Source organism: Ranitomeya variabilis, chromosome 3, assembly GCF_051348905.1.
Source record: "Ranitomeya variabilis isolate aRanVar5 chromosome 3, aRanVar5.hap1, whole genome shotgun sequence".
In the NCBI taxonomy this organism is placed as follows: domain Eukaryota; kingdom Metazoa; phylum Chordata; class Amphibia; order Anura; family Dendrobatidae; genus Ranitomeya; species Ranitomeya variabilis.
In genome coordinates this window covers 123,503,496-123,519,892 of record NC_135234.1, presented here as the reverse complement: position 1 = coordinate 123,519,892, position 16,397 = coordinate 123,503,496, and the positions used below count along the sequence as shown (strand labels likewise).

Here is a 16,397-nt window from a genome sequence, read left to right as displayed (position 1 = left end):
TGTAAGTTGAGATTTATTAAAGTAGTCATGGCTGATGTCAAGAAAACGTAAAAAATGTTTCCCCTTGTGTCTAAATAAACAGATGTTCAGATAAACAGTACTGGATAGAAAGCAAATCTTGTAGATGGAACAGAGGCCTTGTGAGCCGAGGCTGGCTTCAGATGTGTACCGGGCACTTGGCCCGAATGTTGGTTACAAGACGTGTAGTATGTACATGGTATTCTGTAGCGACTATCCAGTCTGAAGAGGACATGTGGCTCCTCAACATTATCTTCTTCAGAGGGTATTTTATCCAGCATCGGGGATGCATGGTTAATGTCAAGTTGCTGCGATGCGTTTATCCTGCAAACCCATAAAGGAGACAACTGTAGGGAAATTGATTTTCCCATATTTGCTTTCAACTACTACTGCATTCATTTCCACCCCAAAAACAGTTTTATATATAGTATTTGCTGTATGTAACTCTTTTTTTTCCTGTTGACGTAGCCCCAAATACATTATTCAAACATATAAAAAAGTAAAAAAACAAACGCAAAGCCAATAAGTCTGTTTCAAAACAAAAAATGTATTTCACTTTGATCTATACATGCTATACATGTCATGCCAATTATGAATCTACAATTGGTAATAAAATATTACATCTCAATGGACATTTTAAAGTACAGTAAAACACATATTACCATCACGTCATGATGGCGAGTCACAGAAACATGCTTAAGCTTTATTGCACATTCAGCAAGATCGAGACCAACAGCATGGATATAATGGGGCAATGTGTGTTATATTGACACACATAATATGCTCTGTACTACAGACAGCACAATAAATCGAGGTGCGATCTGCAGTACTTCAGCTTCCATTCTCTTATGTCAATGCCTGTTTAAACAATAAATTAAATTAAATCCATAATTGTGCATTATGTCTTTATCTTTATTGCTTATTTATCCTGGAAAGTAACTTCTCTCTACTGCCTATACACAAGAGGCTGCCATTTGTGAGCTCAGATAATTAAAGGGAGTTTACCAGCATAAAATGGCTGTTGAAACCAAGAACAGTCACTCTGTGCACCCTTTGCATGGCCTAGCAGTTCACTGCTCCTTCCCAACTAATCTTTTTGCATGCATTTTCAAGGAGCGTGGAAATTGATGCAATATAAATAGTTAGGAAGGTGCACTGAAATGTTTGGCCACTGTGCTTGGTTTGAACAGTCATTCTATGGTGGCTGAGAACATGTATATATGTAATGTATGCATTGCTATAGTTTCAAAACACAACCCACTTATCCAGAACACAAGATATTTACCGTCACTTTTTCATCATGTACTGTGGCTTTTTACAACAAATCATAACATAATATGTACAGCTTAGTAACAATGAAGTAGTCCACATACAGATACAGATTACATTTACAATGTATGGCACTTCATCTTTATACAGATTACATTCTCATTATTAGTCCTATATATAGATTTGGGCAGTAACATCAGTACCTATAATTGGCTGCTCAGTAGACCAGTTCTTACATAGTTCATTACAGTAGTGCTTTATGCGTCCAAATGTACAGCAATTATCTTGAACATAGTAGTATTTGCAACCAATTAATAGTTCGAAGCCCAAAGCATTCATTGGACATAATATGCTTCTTCATTTTGGTCACACTTGGTTTGGGGTACAGGAAGAAAAATGCTTTTTAAAGGCGTTCTCCAAGAATGTAATAGAATGGCCCCTTCACATACGGTAAGTCAAATGGCAGCCCGCCCTAGTCATTTGTCCGGATGAGTGCAGCCTGAAAAAAAAAAAACAACTCCCGAGACCTTTGTCTAAACTGTCATAAGAGTAGTATCATACATTCCTCTGTGAGCTGGGGAGAAATAAATCTTTTCCTCAGTCCCTGCACAGCCTGCCGAGAGAAGATTTATTTATGCTCCTGTCACAGCCCTTCTCCATAAGCTCCGATATGTGTGCTTATGATCGATATGTGTGCTTACGATCGAGCCCCTCTGTCAGCTGAAACGCGTGTTTCTTCAGACTGCAACCCTTCCAGACACAGGACTAGGATGGGCTGCCGCTTGAATTACGTGATGGGGGCAATTTTAGTACATTCTTGGAGAACCCTTTTAAAGTTGGAGAATATTTAACTCAAGTGTCATCTTGCTGTATCACTACAAGATCATTCATTTCCATGTAAATTAGACAATTTGTAAGTTACAGATTTATATTAACAAAGCTGAAACTGTAGAATTTATTTTGATGAGTTGTCAAATAAGAGTGTGAGTGAAAAAAAATATACATATATTTTTATATTCTCATTCATCGTAGATCATCTATAAGTCTTGGACATTTCACTACACATATGATTAGTTATATCTCATGAAATTTCAATAGAACTGGAAGTTTGTTTGCTAAAAATTAGTAAAAGGCCATCCTGCATTTAGGCAGGTAAAATAGGATTTACGGAGTTTCTCGTCCTCTGGGCATTTTCCATTAATGAAGATGGATAAATGTATCATGTTGAGCTTTATGGACTTCGACTAGTAGCTGTCAACCTTTCTGTAGTTGAATTTGTCATATGTGAGATAGATTTAAGATGGAGACTATAAATTCAGAAGCTTGGTCTTAAGGGCAATATTTGGGTACTATTGATTTAAAAAAAAAAACCAGATTACAATAGAATGTAAAAAGACCAAATTATAAAGTATGAACAAAAAAAGTGATCACACAACTTTTATTGAAGACCGGCCTTTACATTTCCAGACTGCAATATCACCTAGTTGGATACGATGCTAGTGGAGAGGATAGAAAAGATTAGGTACACTACATCCTGATACAATGAATGTCAGTATCTGTTGCTATACATCTACAATCTATTATTTTATTTTTATGAAATTCAATAATTAGAAGTTCAGTGTGTCAAACTGATAGAGAGACACTTCAATTTCTCCAGTGTTAACTTGCTTCCGACTTATCTTTGTAAAACATTAATATAAACAGAATTAAAAAAAGTACACCTCCTGCAGTAGAATCGCAATTTACGGACGGGATTAAAAAAACAAACAAGAACAAAACAAAAAAAACAAAAAAAAACAGAAAGTCAGTATTACAGCAAGTGACCCATTCTAATATCAAAGGATGCTTTTTATTATCTATATGCCCCAGAGATGTTTCTGAGCACAAACTATGCAGTTGCTGTAGCTTTTTTTTTGCCAACACCACTTTTTTTGGAACAGTATAGAAGGCGAATTGCAGAATAATTGAGCTTGGATAAAAAAATCCAGAATTTGGCTCTTGATGTTGAACTGCCAGCAGTGTTCATTGGCCCAAAGCGCATTTCTTATTGAGATACTCTGCAGCATCTGTAGAGAAAAAAAGCACAAGAAAATTGAAGCTTGGTGTCAGAGTTTACACCTAATATACATATTCATGTCTTGGAAATATTTGCTTTTGCGCTTAAATTAGGAGTAAAGGATAGAAGGAAGTGTTGTGAATTAGTAGAAATATAACTTTTATTAATATATGAAAATGCTATTTCTAGAGAGCTTTCACTACTGTCATATTAAACCATCTCATTATCCCCTTTTCTTTTTCTCTTCTTATTAACCATTAAATTACACAGATTATTGAGCTTTCAGAACACCATACATTAACCTGAATTTTGTATTTGCGTTTGTATTACTTTCATAAAATTTCAATAAAAAGTACATTTAAAAAAAAAAAATCATTTTATCTAGGAGAATAGATAGCAGTGTAGTTATTCACCATATTTATCTGAACCACTCATTTTCTGCTTATTGGGGAATAGCTTGGGGTCCCGTTAATTTTGCTCTGCCAGCTATAAAATAGTTTCCCTTGGTATTAACAACATAAGGGCAATTGAGCAATTCTGAAAGTACAGGCAGGCTTGCTCAAACAAAGGAAATAATTGTACATACAGGTGCTTCTCACAAAATTAGAATATCATCAAAAAGTTAATTTATTTCAGTTCTTCAATGCAAAAAGTGAAACTTATATTACATAGTCATTACATACCTGTAGCAAATAGGTAATATTTCCTTGCATATCAGGTTGTATACTCATATGCTATGTATTTAAGGGAATTTTCTGGATGCACTGACCGTCTTGTATCATCAGGCTAATGGGCCAGAGAGTATTACACTTTATATTTTGGATCGTGTTGTTTTTAGTCCATGTTTGGGACTATTTTAAGTGTTTTTAAACTGTATATTGTTCAACAATAAAGATTTGTTCATATCTTTATTTTTTGGTGATCACTGATTTCTGCATATACTTTTTTTTCTCTATGTATTTGCTATGGTTCTGGTTTACATGCAGTAGGTGATCCCGATTTAATTGGAGGTGGTGCCCGCTCAACTCTCTATATTTCTAAGGGCTGTCCCACACGTCCAGATAATTCCGGTACCGGAATAAATCGGTACCGGAGTTATCCGTGTCCGTGTGCCTGGGAACTCACGTAGGCCATACGTGCGGCACACGTGTGCCGCCCGTATAGCGGGTGGGTACCACACGGAGCGTGTGGTACCCACGCGTGTGGTACCCTGCATCGTGCTGAAGCCACGATTCATATGTTCCCTGCAGCAGCGTTTGCTGCAGAGAAAATATGAATAATAGTGTTTAAAATAAAGATCTATGTGTCCGCCGCCCTCCCACCCCCTGTGCGCCCCCCCCGCTGTTCTGAAAATACTCACCCGCTCCCACGTTGGCTGTCGCGGCTTCCTGGTCTGGCCCCATCTTCTCCTGTATGCGGTCACGTGGGGCCGATCATTTACAGTCATGAATATGTGGCTCCACCTCCCATAGGGGCGGAGCCGACTATTCATGATTGTAAATGAGCGGCCCCACGTGACCGCATACAGTAGAAGGCGCGGGGCAGAGAGGAAGGAGTGACAGCCAACGTGGGAGCGGGTGAGTATTTTCAGAACAGCGGGGGGGGGGGGGGGGGGCGCACAGGGGGTGGGAGGGCGGCGGACACATAGATCTTTATTTTAAACACTATTATTCATATTTTCTCTGCAGCAAACGCTGCTGCAGGGAAGATATGAATGGCGGCTTCAGCACCATGTGGGGGGGACAGCGCTTACTGTAGCGCTGTCTCCTGCACGCACACGGACCCCAGACGGAGAACGTCCGTGTGAGGTCCGTGTTTTACACGGACCCATTGACTCTATTGGGTCCGTGTAATCCGTGCGCTCCCACGAACACTGACATGTCTCCGTGTTTGGCACACGGAGACACGGTCCGCAAAAAAATCAATGACATCTGAACAGATGCATTGATTTTTATGGGTCTACGTGTGTCAGTGTCTCCGGTACGTGAGGAAACTGTCACCTCACGTACCGGAGCCACTGACGTGTGAAACCGGCCTAAGACAAATAAAAATCGCAAGGAGTCAAAATGACTCCATCGGTAGTTCTAGTGTTAAAGGGAACCTGTCAGCAGGATTTTGCTCCGTAAACTACAGTGTCAGGTTGGCGCTGTTATACTGATTAAAATGATACCTGGGTTGATTAAATCCGTCTTGTGGTTGTTGCTGAATCTGTATTTGCAGTTTTCAGTTAATGAGATTTTCATGCTCTGGGGCGCCCTGTGGGCTGGGCTTTATTTGGTCAAAATGGGGTCAGCGCATGCGCAGTAGCAGCTATCACTGGCCGATAGATGATACTGCACAAGTGCCGTCACCGTTTTCCTGCAACAACATGCAGCTGCCGGCCGCACATGCACAGTAGCATCAATCTCCAAGCATTGCTGCCATTTTGCTGCAGTCAAAAAATTTTTTCCTCCAACAAAAGGACGGCGGCGCTTGCGCAGTAGCATCTAGCCGCAAGTGATAGGTGCTACTGGGTATGTGCCGCTGCCATTTTGATGTAGATAAAAAAAATTTCTAAAGACCACAATATGGTTTGTGATGTTGGCACAATTTCAATTGCCTGGAATCATATGTCCGGGGACGAGAGAGAGAGGGAGAGACTTTTTTCTTGGATCTGAATATCCTTCCAGGCATGCTCAGAGGGGAAAAATGTGATATGTCGCTGGATTCCTGTGTGTGACGGTCAGCAACGGATCCTGCGTCCATAGGCTTCCATTATAGCCGATGACGGACAGCGCAGGACCCGTCGTTGACCGATTTTACGAAGTGCAGAAAAAATGTTCCTCTGAACGTTTTCTCCGCACGACGGACCGCAATTTTCCGACGGATCCAGTGCACGACTAATGAAATGGATGGCCATCCGTCACAATCCGTCACTAATACAAGCCTATGGGAAAATGCAGGATCCTACAAACTTTTTTGCAGGATCCTGCATTCTCAAAAAACGACGGATTGTGACGGGAGCAGAAAGACGGAAGTGTGAAAGAGGCCTTACGCCTTCCTACGTCTGACACGGATTCAGCCAGTGAGGAAGATCCCACATTCCTCTATTCCTCATCCTCTTCATCATCTAGTAAGGAAGGACCCCCAACAAGGCGCCCTAGGACCCAGGCAACTCCTGCAAGAATCGATCCCATATGGATTGCACCCCCTGAAAATTACCAGCCTGTCATTCCGGATTTCATCGGCAACTCAGGAATCCAGTTTAACACCACTGGCTTCACTGAAATTGACTTCTTCAAATTCTTTTTCAGTGATGAAATAATAAATCTCATGGTGGCCCAGACAAACCTGTACACCCAACAATTTTTCACCCAAAATCCCACGTCATCATATGCCAGATCCCTGTTACTGCAGCAGAGATGATGACATATTGGTTAATTGTGCAGCATATGGGCATAATAAAAAAACCAGAGCTTCAGCAATACTGGAGTACTGATATTCTCTACAGTACACCAGTATTCCACATGGTCATGATAAGGAAATGGTTTGAAGTGATCCATACATTTTTACATTACAGTGACAATGCACAGTGTCCTCCCCGAAACAATCCAGTCTTTGATCATCCATATAAAATTCGGCCAGTGGTTGACCACTTCAGCAGAAAATTGGCTGAGGCGTACATACCCCAGAGGGACATCGCTATTGATGAATCTCTCATTCACTTCAAAAGGGAGGCTAAAATTCCTACAATACCTGCCCAGTAAGAGAGCCAGGTACGGAATAAAGCTGTACAAATTGTGCGAGATTACCTCAGGGTACACCCACAGATTTAGGGTCTACGAGGGGAAGGACACCCCTGAATGCCCCCCAGGGGGAAAATTGTATGGGAATTGCTGCACCCACTGCTGGATAAGGGTTATCACCTCTACATTGATAACTTTTACTCTAGCATCCTGCTCTTCAAGACCCTCTCTGCCCGAAGTACAGTTGCATGTGGCACCGTGAGAAAAAAAAATCAGCGAGGCCTCCCTAAGCGGCTAATTAGGCAAACACTGAGAAAAGGTGAAAACAGCGCCCAATGCAGCGACAACATGCTGGTGGTCAAGTATAAAGACAAAAAGGGATGTCCTTATCCTGACCACCATACACCGTGACAACAGCTCCCTTGTCACTGTTCGTGGGACCACAACACAAGTCCCAAAGCCAGATTGTATCTGGGATTACAATCGGTACATGGGGGGTGTAGATCTCTCCGATCAGGTCCTCCAACCATACAGTGCCATGCGAAAAGCCAAAGTATGGTACAAAAAATAGGCCGTGCACATTGTACAGATGGCACTGTACAATGCAGGCAATACGGGGTCCTTCCTTCAGTTCCAGGAGGGAGTCATCAATGCCCTAATGTTTGGCACTCAGGGAGGTGAGGGTCCCAGTACATCTGAATCTCATGGTGCCCGCATTGTCCCAGGTCAACATTTCCCAGGACAGGTTGCCCAAACAGCGAGGACAGGACCGAAAACGGTGCAGAGTATGCTCCAAGAGGGGAATCCGATAGAACACAACTTACCATTGTGAAACCTGCCCTGAGAAACCTGGCCTTTGCATTAAGGATTGTTTCAAAGTGTACCACACATCCACAAATTAATAAAGTTAGTTTATACCCTGTTGACACAACACACTTTTATAATCTGATGTACCCCGCACATCTTACACATCTTATAATACCACATTATAAATTCATACACCAGTAAAACCAAAAGCATTAGTATCATTAATATAAAACTATGCCTCTAGATAAATTCCTTCAGGGGTGTAATTTCCAAAATGGGGTCACTTGTAGAGGATTTCCACTGTTTAGGCACATTAGGGGCTATTCAAACGCAACATGACGCCCGCAGACCATTCCATCAAAGTCTCCAATCGAAAACATCACTCATTCCATTCCGCGCCCTGCCGTGCACCCAAGCAGTGGTTTTCCCCCACATATGTGGTATCGGTGTACTCAGAAGAAATAGCACAACAACTTTAGCAGACCATGTTCTCCTGTTACACTTGTGAAAATAAAAAAATGGTTCCTGAAAAATCATTTTTGTGGAAAAAAATTTGATTTTTTATTTCCACAGCTCTAAGTTCTAAACTTCTCTGAAGCACCTGGAGGTTCGGAGTGCTCACCAGACAGCTAGATAAGTTCCTTGAAGGGTCCAGTTTCCAAAATGGGGTCACTTGTGGGGGTTTTCCAATGTTTAGGCACATCAGGGGCTCTTCAAACACAGCATGGCGTCCGCTCTCAATTCCAGCCAATTTTGCGCTCAAAGAGTCAAAAGGTGCTCCTTCCCTTCTGAGCCCTGCTGTGCGCCCAAACAGTGGTTTTTCACCACATATGAGGTATCGGCGTACTCAGGAGAAATTTCACAACAACTTTCGTGGTCTATTTTCCCTTTTACACTTGTGAAAATTAATAAATCGTTGCTGAAAAATCATTTTTGTGGAAAAAATGTGATTTTTTATTTTCACGGCTTTACGTTCTAAACTTCTGTGAAGCACCTGGTGGTTTCAAAGTGCTCACCACACAGCTAGATAAGTTCCTTGAAGGGTCTAGTTTCCACCCAAACAGTGGTTCACCCCCACATATGGGGTATCGACAAATTCAGGACAAATTGCACAACAACTTCTGGGGTCCAATTTCTCTTGCTACCCTTGGGAAAATAAAAAATTGGGGGCGAAAAGATCATTTTTGTGAAAAAAACATGATTTTTTATTTTTACGGCTCTACCTTATAAACTTCTGTGAAGCGTTTGGGGGTTCAATGTGCTCACCACACATCTAGATAAGGTCCTTAGGGGGGGTCTAGTTTCCAAAATGGTGTCACTTGCGGAGGTTTCCACTGTTTAGGCACATCAGGGGTTCTCCAAACGCAACATGGCGTCCAGTCTCAAGTCCAGCCAATTCTGCGTTGAAAAAGTCAAAAGGTGCTCCTTTCCCTTCTGAGCCCTGCCGTGCGCCCAAACAGTGGTTTCCCCCACATATGAGGTATCGGCGTACTCAGGAGAAATTGCACAACAACTTCAATGGTCCATTTTCTCCTTTAAAAATGTTGCTGAAATATCATTTTTGTGACTAAAAAGTTAAATGTTCATTTTTTCCTTCCATGTTTCTTTAGCTGCTGTGAAGCACCTGAAGGGTTAATAAACTTCTTGAATGTGGTTTTGAGCACCTTGAGGGGTGCAGTTTTTAGAATGGTGTCACTTTGGGGTATTTTGATTCATATAGACCCCTCAAAGTGACTTAAAATGTGATGTGGTCCCTAAAAAAAATGGTTTGGTACAATTTGTTGAAAAAAAAAAAAAAAAAAATCAGAAATCGCTGGTCAACTTTTAACCCTTATAACTTCCTAACTAAAAAAAAATTTTGGTTCCAAAATTGAGCTGATGTAAAGTATACATGTGGGAAATATTATTTATTAACTATTTTGTGCGATATGACTCTCTCATTTAAGGGCATAAAAATTAAAATTTGGAAAATTGTGAAATTTTCTAAATTTTCGCCAAATTTCCATTTTTTTCACAAATAAACGCAAGTCTTATCGAAGAAATTTTACTGCTATCATAAAGTACAACATGTTACGAGAAAACAGTGTCAATCACAGGGATCCGTTGAAGCGTTCCAGAGTTATAACTTCATAAAGCGACAGTGGTCAGAATTGAAAAAATTGGCGGGGTCAGAAAGGTGAAAACAGGCTGGGTCGCGAAGGGGTTAATATTTATTTAACAATTTAAAAGGCAAATGCTAGAATTTATCAACATGGCTAATGTGATGTGTTCCATCAATGAAAGTAGCACATTTCAGCTTACCCCATGTTACACTGTGCAAATCAGCAAATAGTATTCAGTTTAGGTTCTTGACTAGGACTGCTAAATCCATCAATAAGATTTCTATTACAGTCATCGATATGTATGCCTTCACCGGCTATCTTGGAATATGTGGCTTGGCCAGTGAAGTCCAGCAGATCTTCTAAAGCTCTGGAATGATTAGTCCCATTGTGATCTAATGACACGCCGGGAATGTGCTCATTCAATGGTGAAAATTCCGGGATGGATATAAGTTCTTCCTTGGACACAGGACTGTGGACAAAAAATGTATATTTCTTTTATACTTCAATATCAAGAATGTTATTGTACAAAATGCTGCAATATGAAAACATAACATGTATTAGTCTTCCAAAAAAAGTGATACCCATGTTGGGTGGAAAGTATGACTGGGGGTGGGGAAGAAGCTAAAAAAGCTAAACTCATGGTTGGAGGTGGGTGGCATGATGAGATCTCCATTGTGTAGTTTGTCTGGGGGCTAATTAGTGATACCTATTTTGGGCAGTATGGATGTATAAGAAATCGTATATTGGGTAGTGTGTATGGATGAGGGCGGGGATGGAGAAATAAGAAAAAGTAATAGCCATGTTAGATGATGTGTATGGAGGAAGGCTGAGAAAGTGCTACCTTCATTGGGTAATGTGTCCGGTGGTCAAGAAAGTGACACCCATGTTGTGTTTTAACAGCTGTCATTTTTAATACACCAGTGGAAATCAAGACTTTGTGTATATACCTCACATCCATTGACTGGACTTCATCAATGGAATCATCCAAGCTGTTACATTTCCCTTCGAGCACATCAAGATGGATAGTACCCACAGCCGTCTTCAGGACACTTGGGAACAGTTCCTGAGGCTTTGTTTCAATGATGTTAACAGTTGGTACTTTATTTTGGGCATGAGCTGAAAATCCATTGAGATGGCCTGGAAATTCATTACATAAATAAAGAAAAAAAAAAAAAGTTAGTTGGTTGTGTGTGACAGTATCACTGACCTTGTCTTCCACCCTTTCAATCATTATCACTCTTTTGCCTCAAGCCTTCTTTACTTTTTAATCCAAATATATTTCTATAGGTTCAGATCAAAAGGTGAGAACTTGCTTCCCTGCCCCACATATAGATCCTCCATGTAGAAAAACCTATCCTGGTCACTGTTTCTCTTTAAAGAGAACCTGTCATCAGAAAATAATCTATTGTTTAATTCAGGTTTATATTTAATTTTATATTTTTGTAAACATTTCATATTTTTTTACATTTTCCATATCTATATTTAAAGAAAAAATATAGAACTTGTATCGTTTTCATTTATACGTCATCCGTTATTCAAACAATTCTTGTAAGTTTTTGCATGAATCAGTTATGAAATGCACAGAATACTTAAACACGCCAACGTTGATCATGGTTGTATTCTACAACAGTAATAAAATACATAGTATTCATCAATACAGCATGTCAGAGGTGATCAACACCAGTCTAGTATGACATATTAGACTATAATAGTCACCTACAGTATTATGTCCTGGTAATCCCATTACTTACTGTGTATGGCATGACTATACTCATACATATGTAACCGACATTGTGTGTCCTCCCTATGAATACGCTCTTATATACAGCGTTTAGACAGTTGTTTATTTTTAGGTTTTCGTTTCCTTCACTAATATCTTTGATTGACACTTATTATACACATCGTATACCTTCTCTTGATCTACGATATCACTGGCAACATGTTCAAGTATCTGCTTCCATTGTGACATAATGGTCTGAGCATTTTACACTCTATCGATTTATGTAAATTATTTTACAGAATATCAGTGTGACCAAGGTCCTGGATGACTAAAACGATGGCGTATTTAAGCGTTTTGTCCAATTTATAACTGGTCAGTTCCTTGTATACAAGAACTGAAAGAGCCACACAGGCATGTACTTGGCTTGGGGGTAGAATGTGCTGACAAATATTCCCTTTAAACCCTTTCCAACATATGACAAAGTATTAGCAAGTCACATGTCGAGTCCCAGTCTTTGATGCAGGCTCAGGAGCCGAACCTGAATTTTTCCCAGGAGATGATGGCAGTCTTTCATGATCAGTAAAAGCCATGACGAGAAACAAAATAAACTCAGCAAAAGAAAAAAAAAAATGAAATAAGAAACGATCAAAATGTCTTATGTACCCCAAAATGGTATTAATAAAATAAGTCCAGATCACCATGAAAAAAACAAGAACTCACATAGCTTCATCCAGCAAAAATTGAAAACAATTCGAGTCTCAGAAAATGGCGTCACAAACAAAATTTTTTCTTTACTACTTAAGTAAAAAAAAAAAATAAAAAAATAAATAAATAAATAAATGTTTGTTATTACTAAAATTGTACTGATCTGGACAATCATGGCATTGAGTTATTTTTACCATTCAAAACCGTAAAAACAAAGCAAAATACAATTGTGGAATTGTGTTTTGTTTTTTTTCCCACAATTGCACAGCACTTCAATTTTTTTTCACGTTTTCCAGTTCATGGAATGGTAAAATGAATGGTGCCGACTAAAACTCATCCCACAAAAAAAAAATCAAGCCCTTCTACAGATATATCAATGGTAACATAAAATAGTTATGGGCCTTGAAAGAAGCGGAGGAAAAAAACAAAAGCACAAAAATGGAAAAGTGCCATGTCGGTAAGGGGTTAAGCCTCTGGCTACACAGTATCTAGTAATCTAATGTTTTGGTTTTTTTCACCTTCAGAATAAGTATAAGGTCCTGACCATTCACCACGAAGCACGTGTCATCCAACAGATTGTGAATGGACTTGAGTATTTGAGATTTTGTGGAGCCATTAAGTATAATAGGTTACTTGCAATTTTTCAAAAATAAACAGTGTGTAAAACTCACCAAAAACTCATTGTGGGAACATAGCCTCATAGGTCTCTTTTGGGGGTTCTCGCTCTTTTTTTTTTTTTTTTTAAACCAAGAACAGATTTGCATGCTTTCAGTCATAAGTGACTGAAACCCCGATGTCGGCTCTAATCACTACCATGAACAACAAAAAAATTTAAAAATACCCAATTTGTTTGAAGGAGTTAATGTTCAATATTCATTCTAATTTTGCTGCATGCAAACAAATTAAATTTTCCATATCATTATTTACTAGCAGGTCATATATGAACACTTAACTTTTATTATTATATTCCTTAGAACAAAAAGATCTCCCTATAATTGTGAGACCCTTTGCATTTGCCAACATAAAAATACCACATTACTAGTAGAGATGAGCCACCTCCCTAGTGTTCGGGTTCGGTTCGGTTCGTCGAACAGGGAGATGTTCGCCGAACTGTTCGTCGAACACCATCGAACCCCATTGAAACCAATGGCAGGCAAACACACATACAAACACATGGAAAACACATAGAAAACACCTTAAAAGGTGTCCAAAAGCTGACAAACTGCTCAGAAGACACAACAAACACATGGAAAAGTCACAACTACACATAGTCATGCGAAAAGAAAGAGGTGGAGGAGTAAAAGGAGGAGGAGACACAGATATAGGCATGCCATGCCCTTCTAAAGTTAAGAAAGGCTGGAGTAAAAATCTAAACTCACTCTACCAACACCCAGACGTCTTGAGAAAAATAAATGAATAAATATCTTTAGGTAGAATGGCGGCGAGTCCATTCAGAACACTTTCCTTAGAAGACGTAGCTGTACCCCCATTGGGAGTTGTGCCAAAAAATGAACCCAATACATTCAGACTAATCCACCATTTGTCATATCCAAGGGGCAGGTCAGTAAACGACAACATCGACGCGGAACCAAGTACAGTACTATGTACTGTACCTCCTTTGACGAGGCAATCAGGTGGGTCAAGAAGTTGGTAAGGGGCACCCTAATGGCCAAAACAGACATTGAGGGGGCGTTCCGGTTACTACCTGTGCCTCCGAATAGTGTCCTCCCATTGGGCTGCTTCTGTGAAGGAGCATACTACATAGATCGCTGTTTGCCCATGGGGTGCTCCATATCCTGCTCACTATTTGAGGCGTTTAGTTGCTTGCTCGAATGTGTCGTCATGGACGTTTGTAAGGCGGCACATATTATCCATTAAATCGACGACTTCTTATGCCTGGGCCCAACAGATTCGCCACAGTGTGAAAACACGCGGTAGTCCACCTGTGAGAAGGAGAGAGCTGGAGGGAGAGTGAACACCCCAGAGCCGAGGGGTTAGATTGAGAAAGAAAGAAGGCGGTGTAGCTTGCTTCATGGGTGGGGTACTCTGCTGAGTAGCAGAAATTGCTACTAGGCCCAAAAGGATTTCCTTGGCCAAATGCCATTAAAAAATAGTAGTTAGGTAAACAGGTGGTGTAGCTTGCTTAATAGGTGGGGTACTCTGCTGAGTAGCACAAAATGCTATTAGGTACAAAACGATTTCCTGGGCTAGATCAGTTAAAAATTAGTAATTAGATCAACAGGCAATGTAGCTTGCTTCATGGGTGGGGTACGCTGCTGAGTAGCACTAAATTCTACTAGGCCCAAAAGGATTTCCTGGGCTAGATGCCGTTACAAAATAGTAGTTAGGTAAACAGGTGGTGTAGCTTGCTTCATGGGTGGGGTACGCTGCTGAGTTGCACCAAATTCTACTAGGCCCCAAAGGATTTCCTGGGCCAGATGCTGTTAAAAATAGTACTTAGGTAAACAGGCGGTGGGTGGCTGGGCTACTCTGCTGACTAGCAGACACTGAAGCTTTGGAGCAGACCTCTGAATCCCAGGCCATAGTATGAGTAAACAACTCTGCAGACGACCCCACCCACCTGGAATTGACGATGGCAACGTCATGTAAAACTCAGCAAGGAGACTAAATCAAAGAGTCTCCATTTTTTCCAAAAATTCGGCCACAGACACTACTTAAGTGGCATCAATTTCGCCAGAGTTTTTTAAAACGGTTGGTGAGGTGATTTTCAAAAATCATCAAGCTTTTAGTCTCCCCAAGATGACACAGGGGTAGAAAAGTCCTTGTGGATCCAGGATTTGTTCATCTTGATGAACGTTAGTCTGTCTACATTGTCACTGGACAGCCGCGTGCGCTTATCTGTCAGCACACCACCAGCAGCGCTGAACACACGTTCAGAGAGAACGCTGGCTGCGGGGCACGACAAGATCTCCAAGGCGTGAGTGGCGAGCTCAGGCCATTTTTCAAGATTGGAATCCCAAAATGAGCAAGGGTCCAGTTCCACAGTCATGGCATCGATGTTAACTTGGAGATACTCTTGTACCATCCTCTCTAGGCGTTGGCTGTGCATCAGACTTCTTGTCTCCTGTGGCCTTGCAAAGGATGGTCTAAAAAAATCTTGAAACGGTTGGAAAAAATTGCTGTTACCACCAGATGGTGTTACTGTTACGGTTTGAGTGATGACTCGATAGTCTCACGGTTGGCAAGTTAGAAATCAGAGATTGACTATGTGCACCACTGGTGTTCTGTGGAAAAGCAGATGTTAGATTCTGTAACAGTCTCTGCTGATACTCCTGCATGCGTGAATCCCTTTCTATGGCAGGAATTATTTCGCCAAATTTGCTTTTGTACCGGGGATCTAAGAGTGTGGCAACCCAGTAGTCGGCATTACTTCGGATTCTGACAATCCGAGCGTCATGTTGCAGGTAGTGCAGCAAGAAGGCACTCATGTGTCTTGCGCATCCAGGAGGACCAAGTCCTTGTTGCCTTGGTGGTGGCGAGGTGAGAATCATGCTTCCATCGTCTGCCCTCTCCCCCCAACCTCGCACAACAGAAATTTGATCAAGGTCTCCCTCATCTGATGAGTCTTCCATGCCCAGTGCCAGTTCGTCCTCCACTTCTTCCTCGCCTCCTGCACCTTCCTCAACAGTTTGGCTGCTACCATGCGCCCTCGGTAATCCCTTTCCCCCAGCCTCCAATGCCAGCCGCCTTGGTGCTGCCAACCTTCTTGACCTTGGAGATACGATCCCTTCTGCATATGACTCCTCCTGTTCCTCCTCCTCCTCTTGTTCCACCACCTGACTCCGAACACTGTGTAAGGTGTGCTCCAGCATGTTAATCACCGGAATGGTCATGCTGATAATGGCATTGTCAGCACTAAACATCTTTGTTGCTATTTCAAAACTGTGCAGAAGGGTGAATAGGTCCCTGATCTGAGACCACTCCTGCAGCGTGATTTGCCCCACCTCTTGAGCTCGTTGGCCCAGGCTATACGT

General features: G+C 41.1%; 1 protein-coding gene across 11 annotated transcripts in view; it reads right to left on the bottom strand.

Annotated features, from left to right (window-relative positions):
- Window positions 1–545: 545 nt before the first annotated feature.
- Window positions 546–16,397, bottom strand: part of MAP7D2 (MAP7 domain containing 2) — a 144,439-nt gene continuing 128,587 nt past the window's right edge. For 8 of the 11 annotated variants that reach the window (XM_077294625.1, XM_077294626.1, XM_077294623.1 and 5 more), the window contains 3 exons: window positions 10,925–11,114; window positions 10,177–10,446; window positions 546–3,353 (listed from right to left, as the gene is read on the bottom strand). In XM_077294625.1, the coding sequence (XP_077150740.1) occupies window positions 10,197–10,446; window positions 10,925–11,114 (440 nt within the window). In that variant the 3' untranslated portion in view covers window positions 546–3,353; window positions 10,177–10,196. The remainder of the gene's footprint in view (window positions 3,354–10,176; window positions 10,447–10,924; window positions 11,115–16,397) is intronic. The other 3 variants (XM_077294633.1, XM_077294634.1, XM_077294630.1) reach the window with 1 other exon arrangement.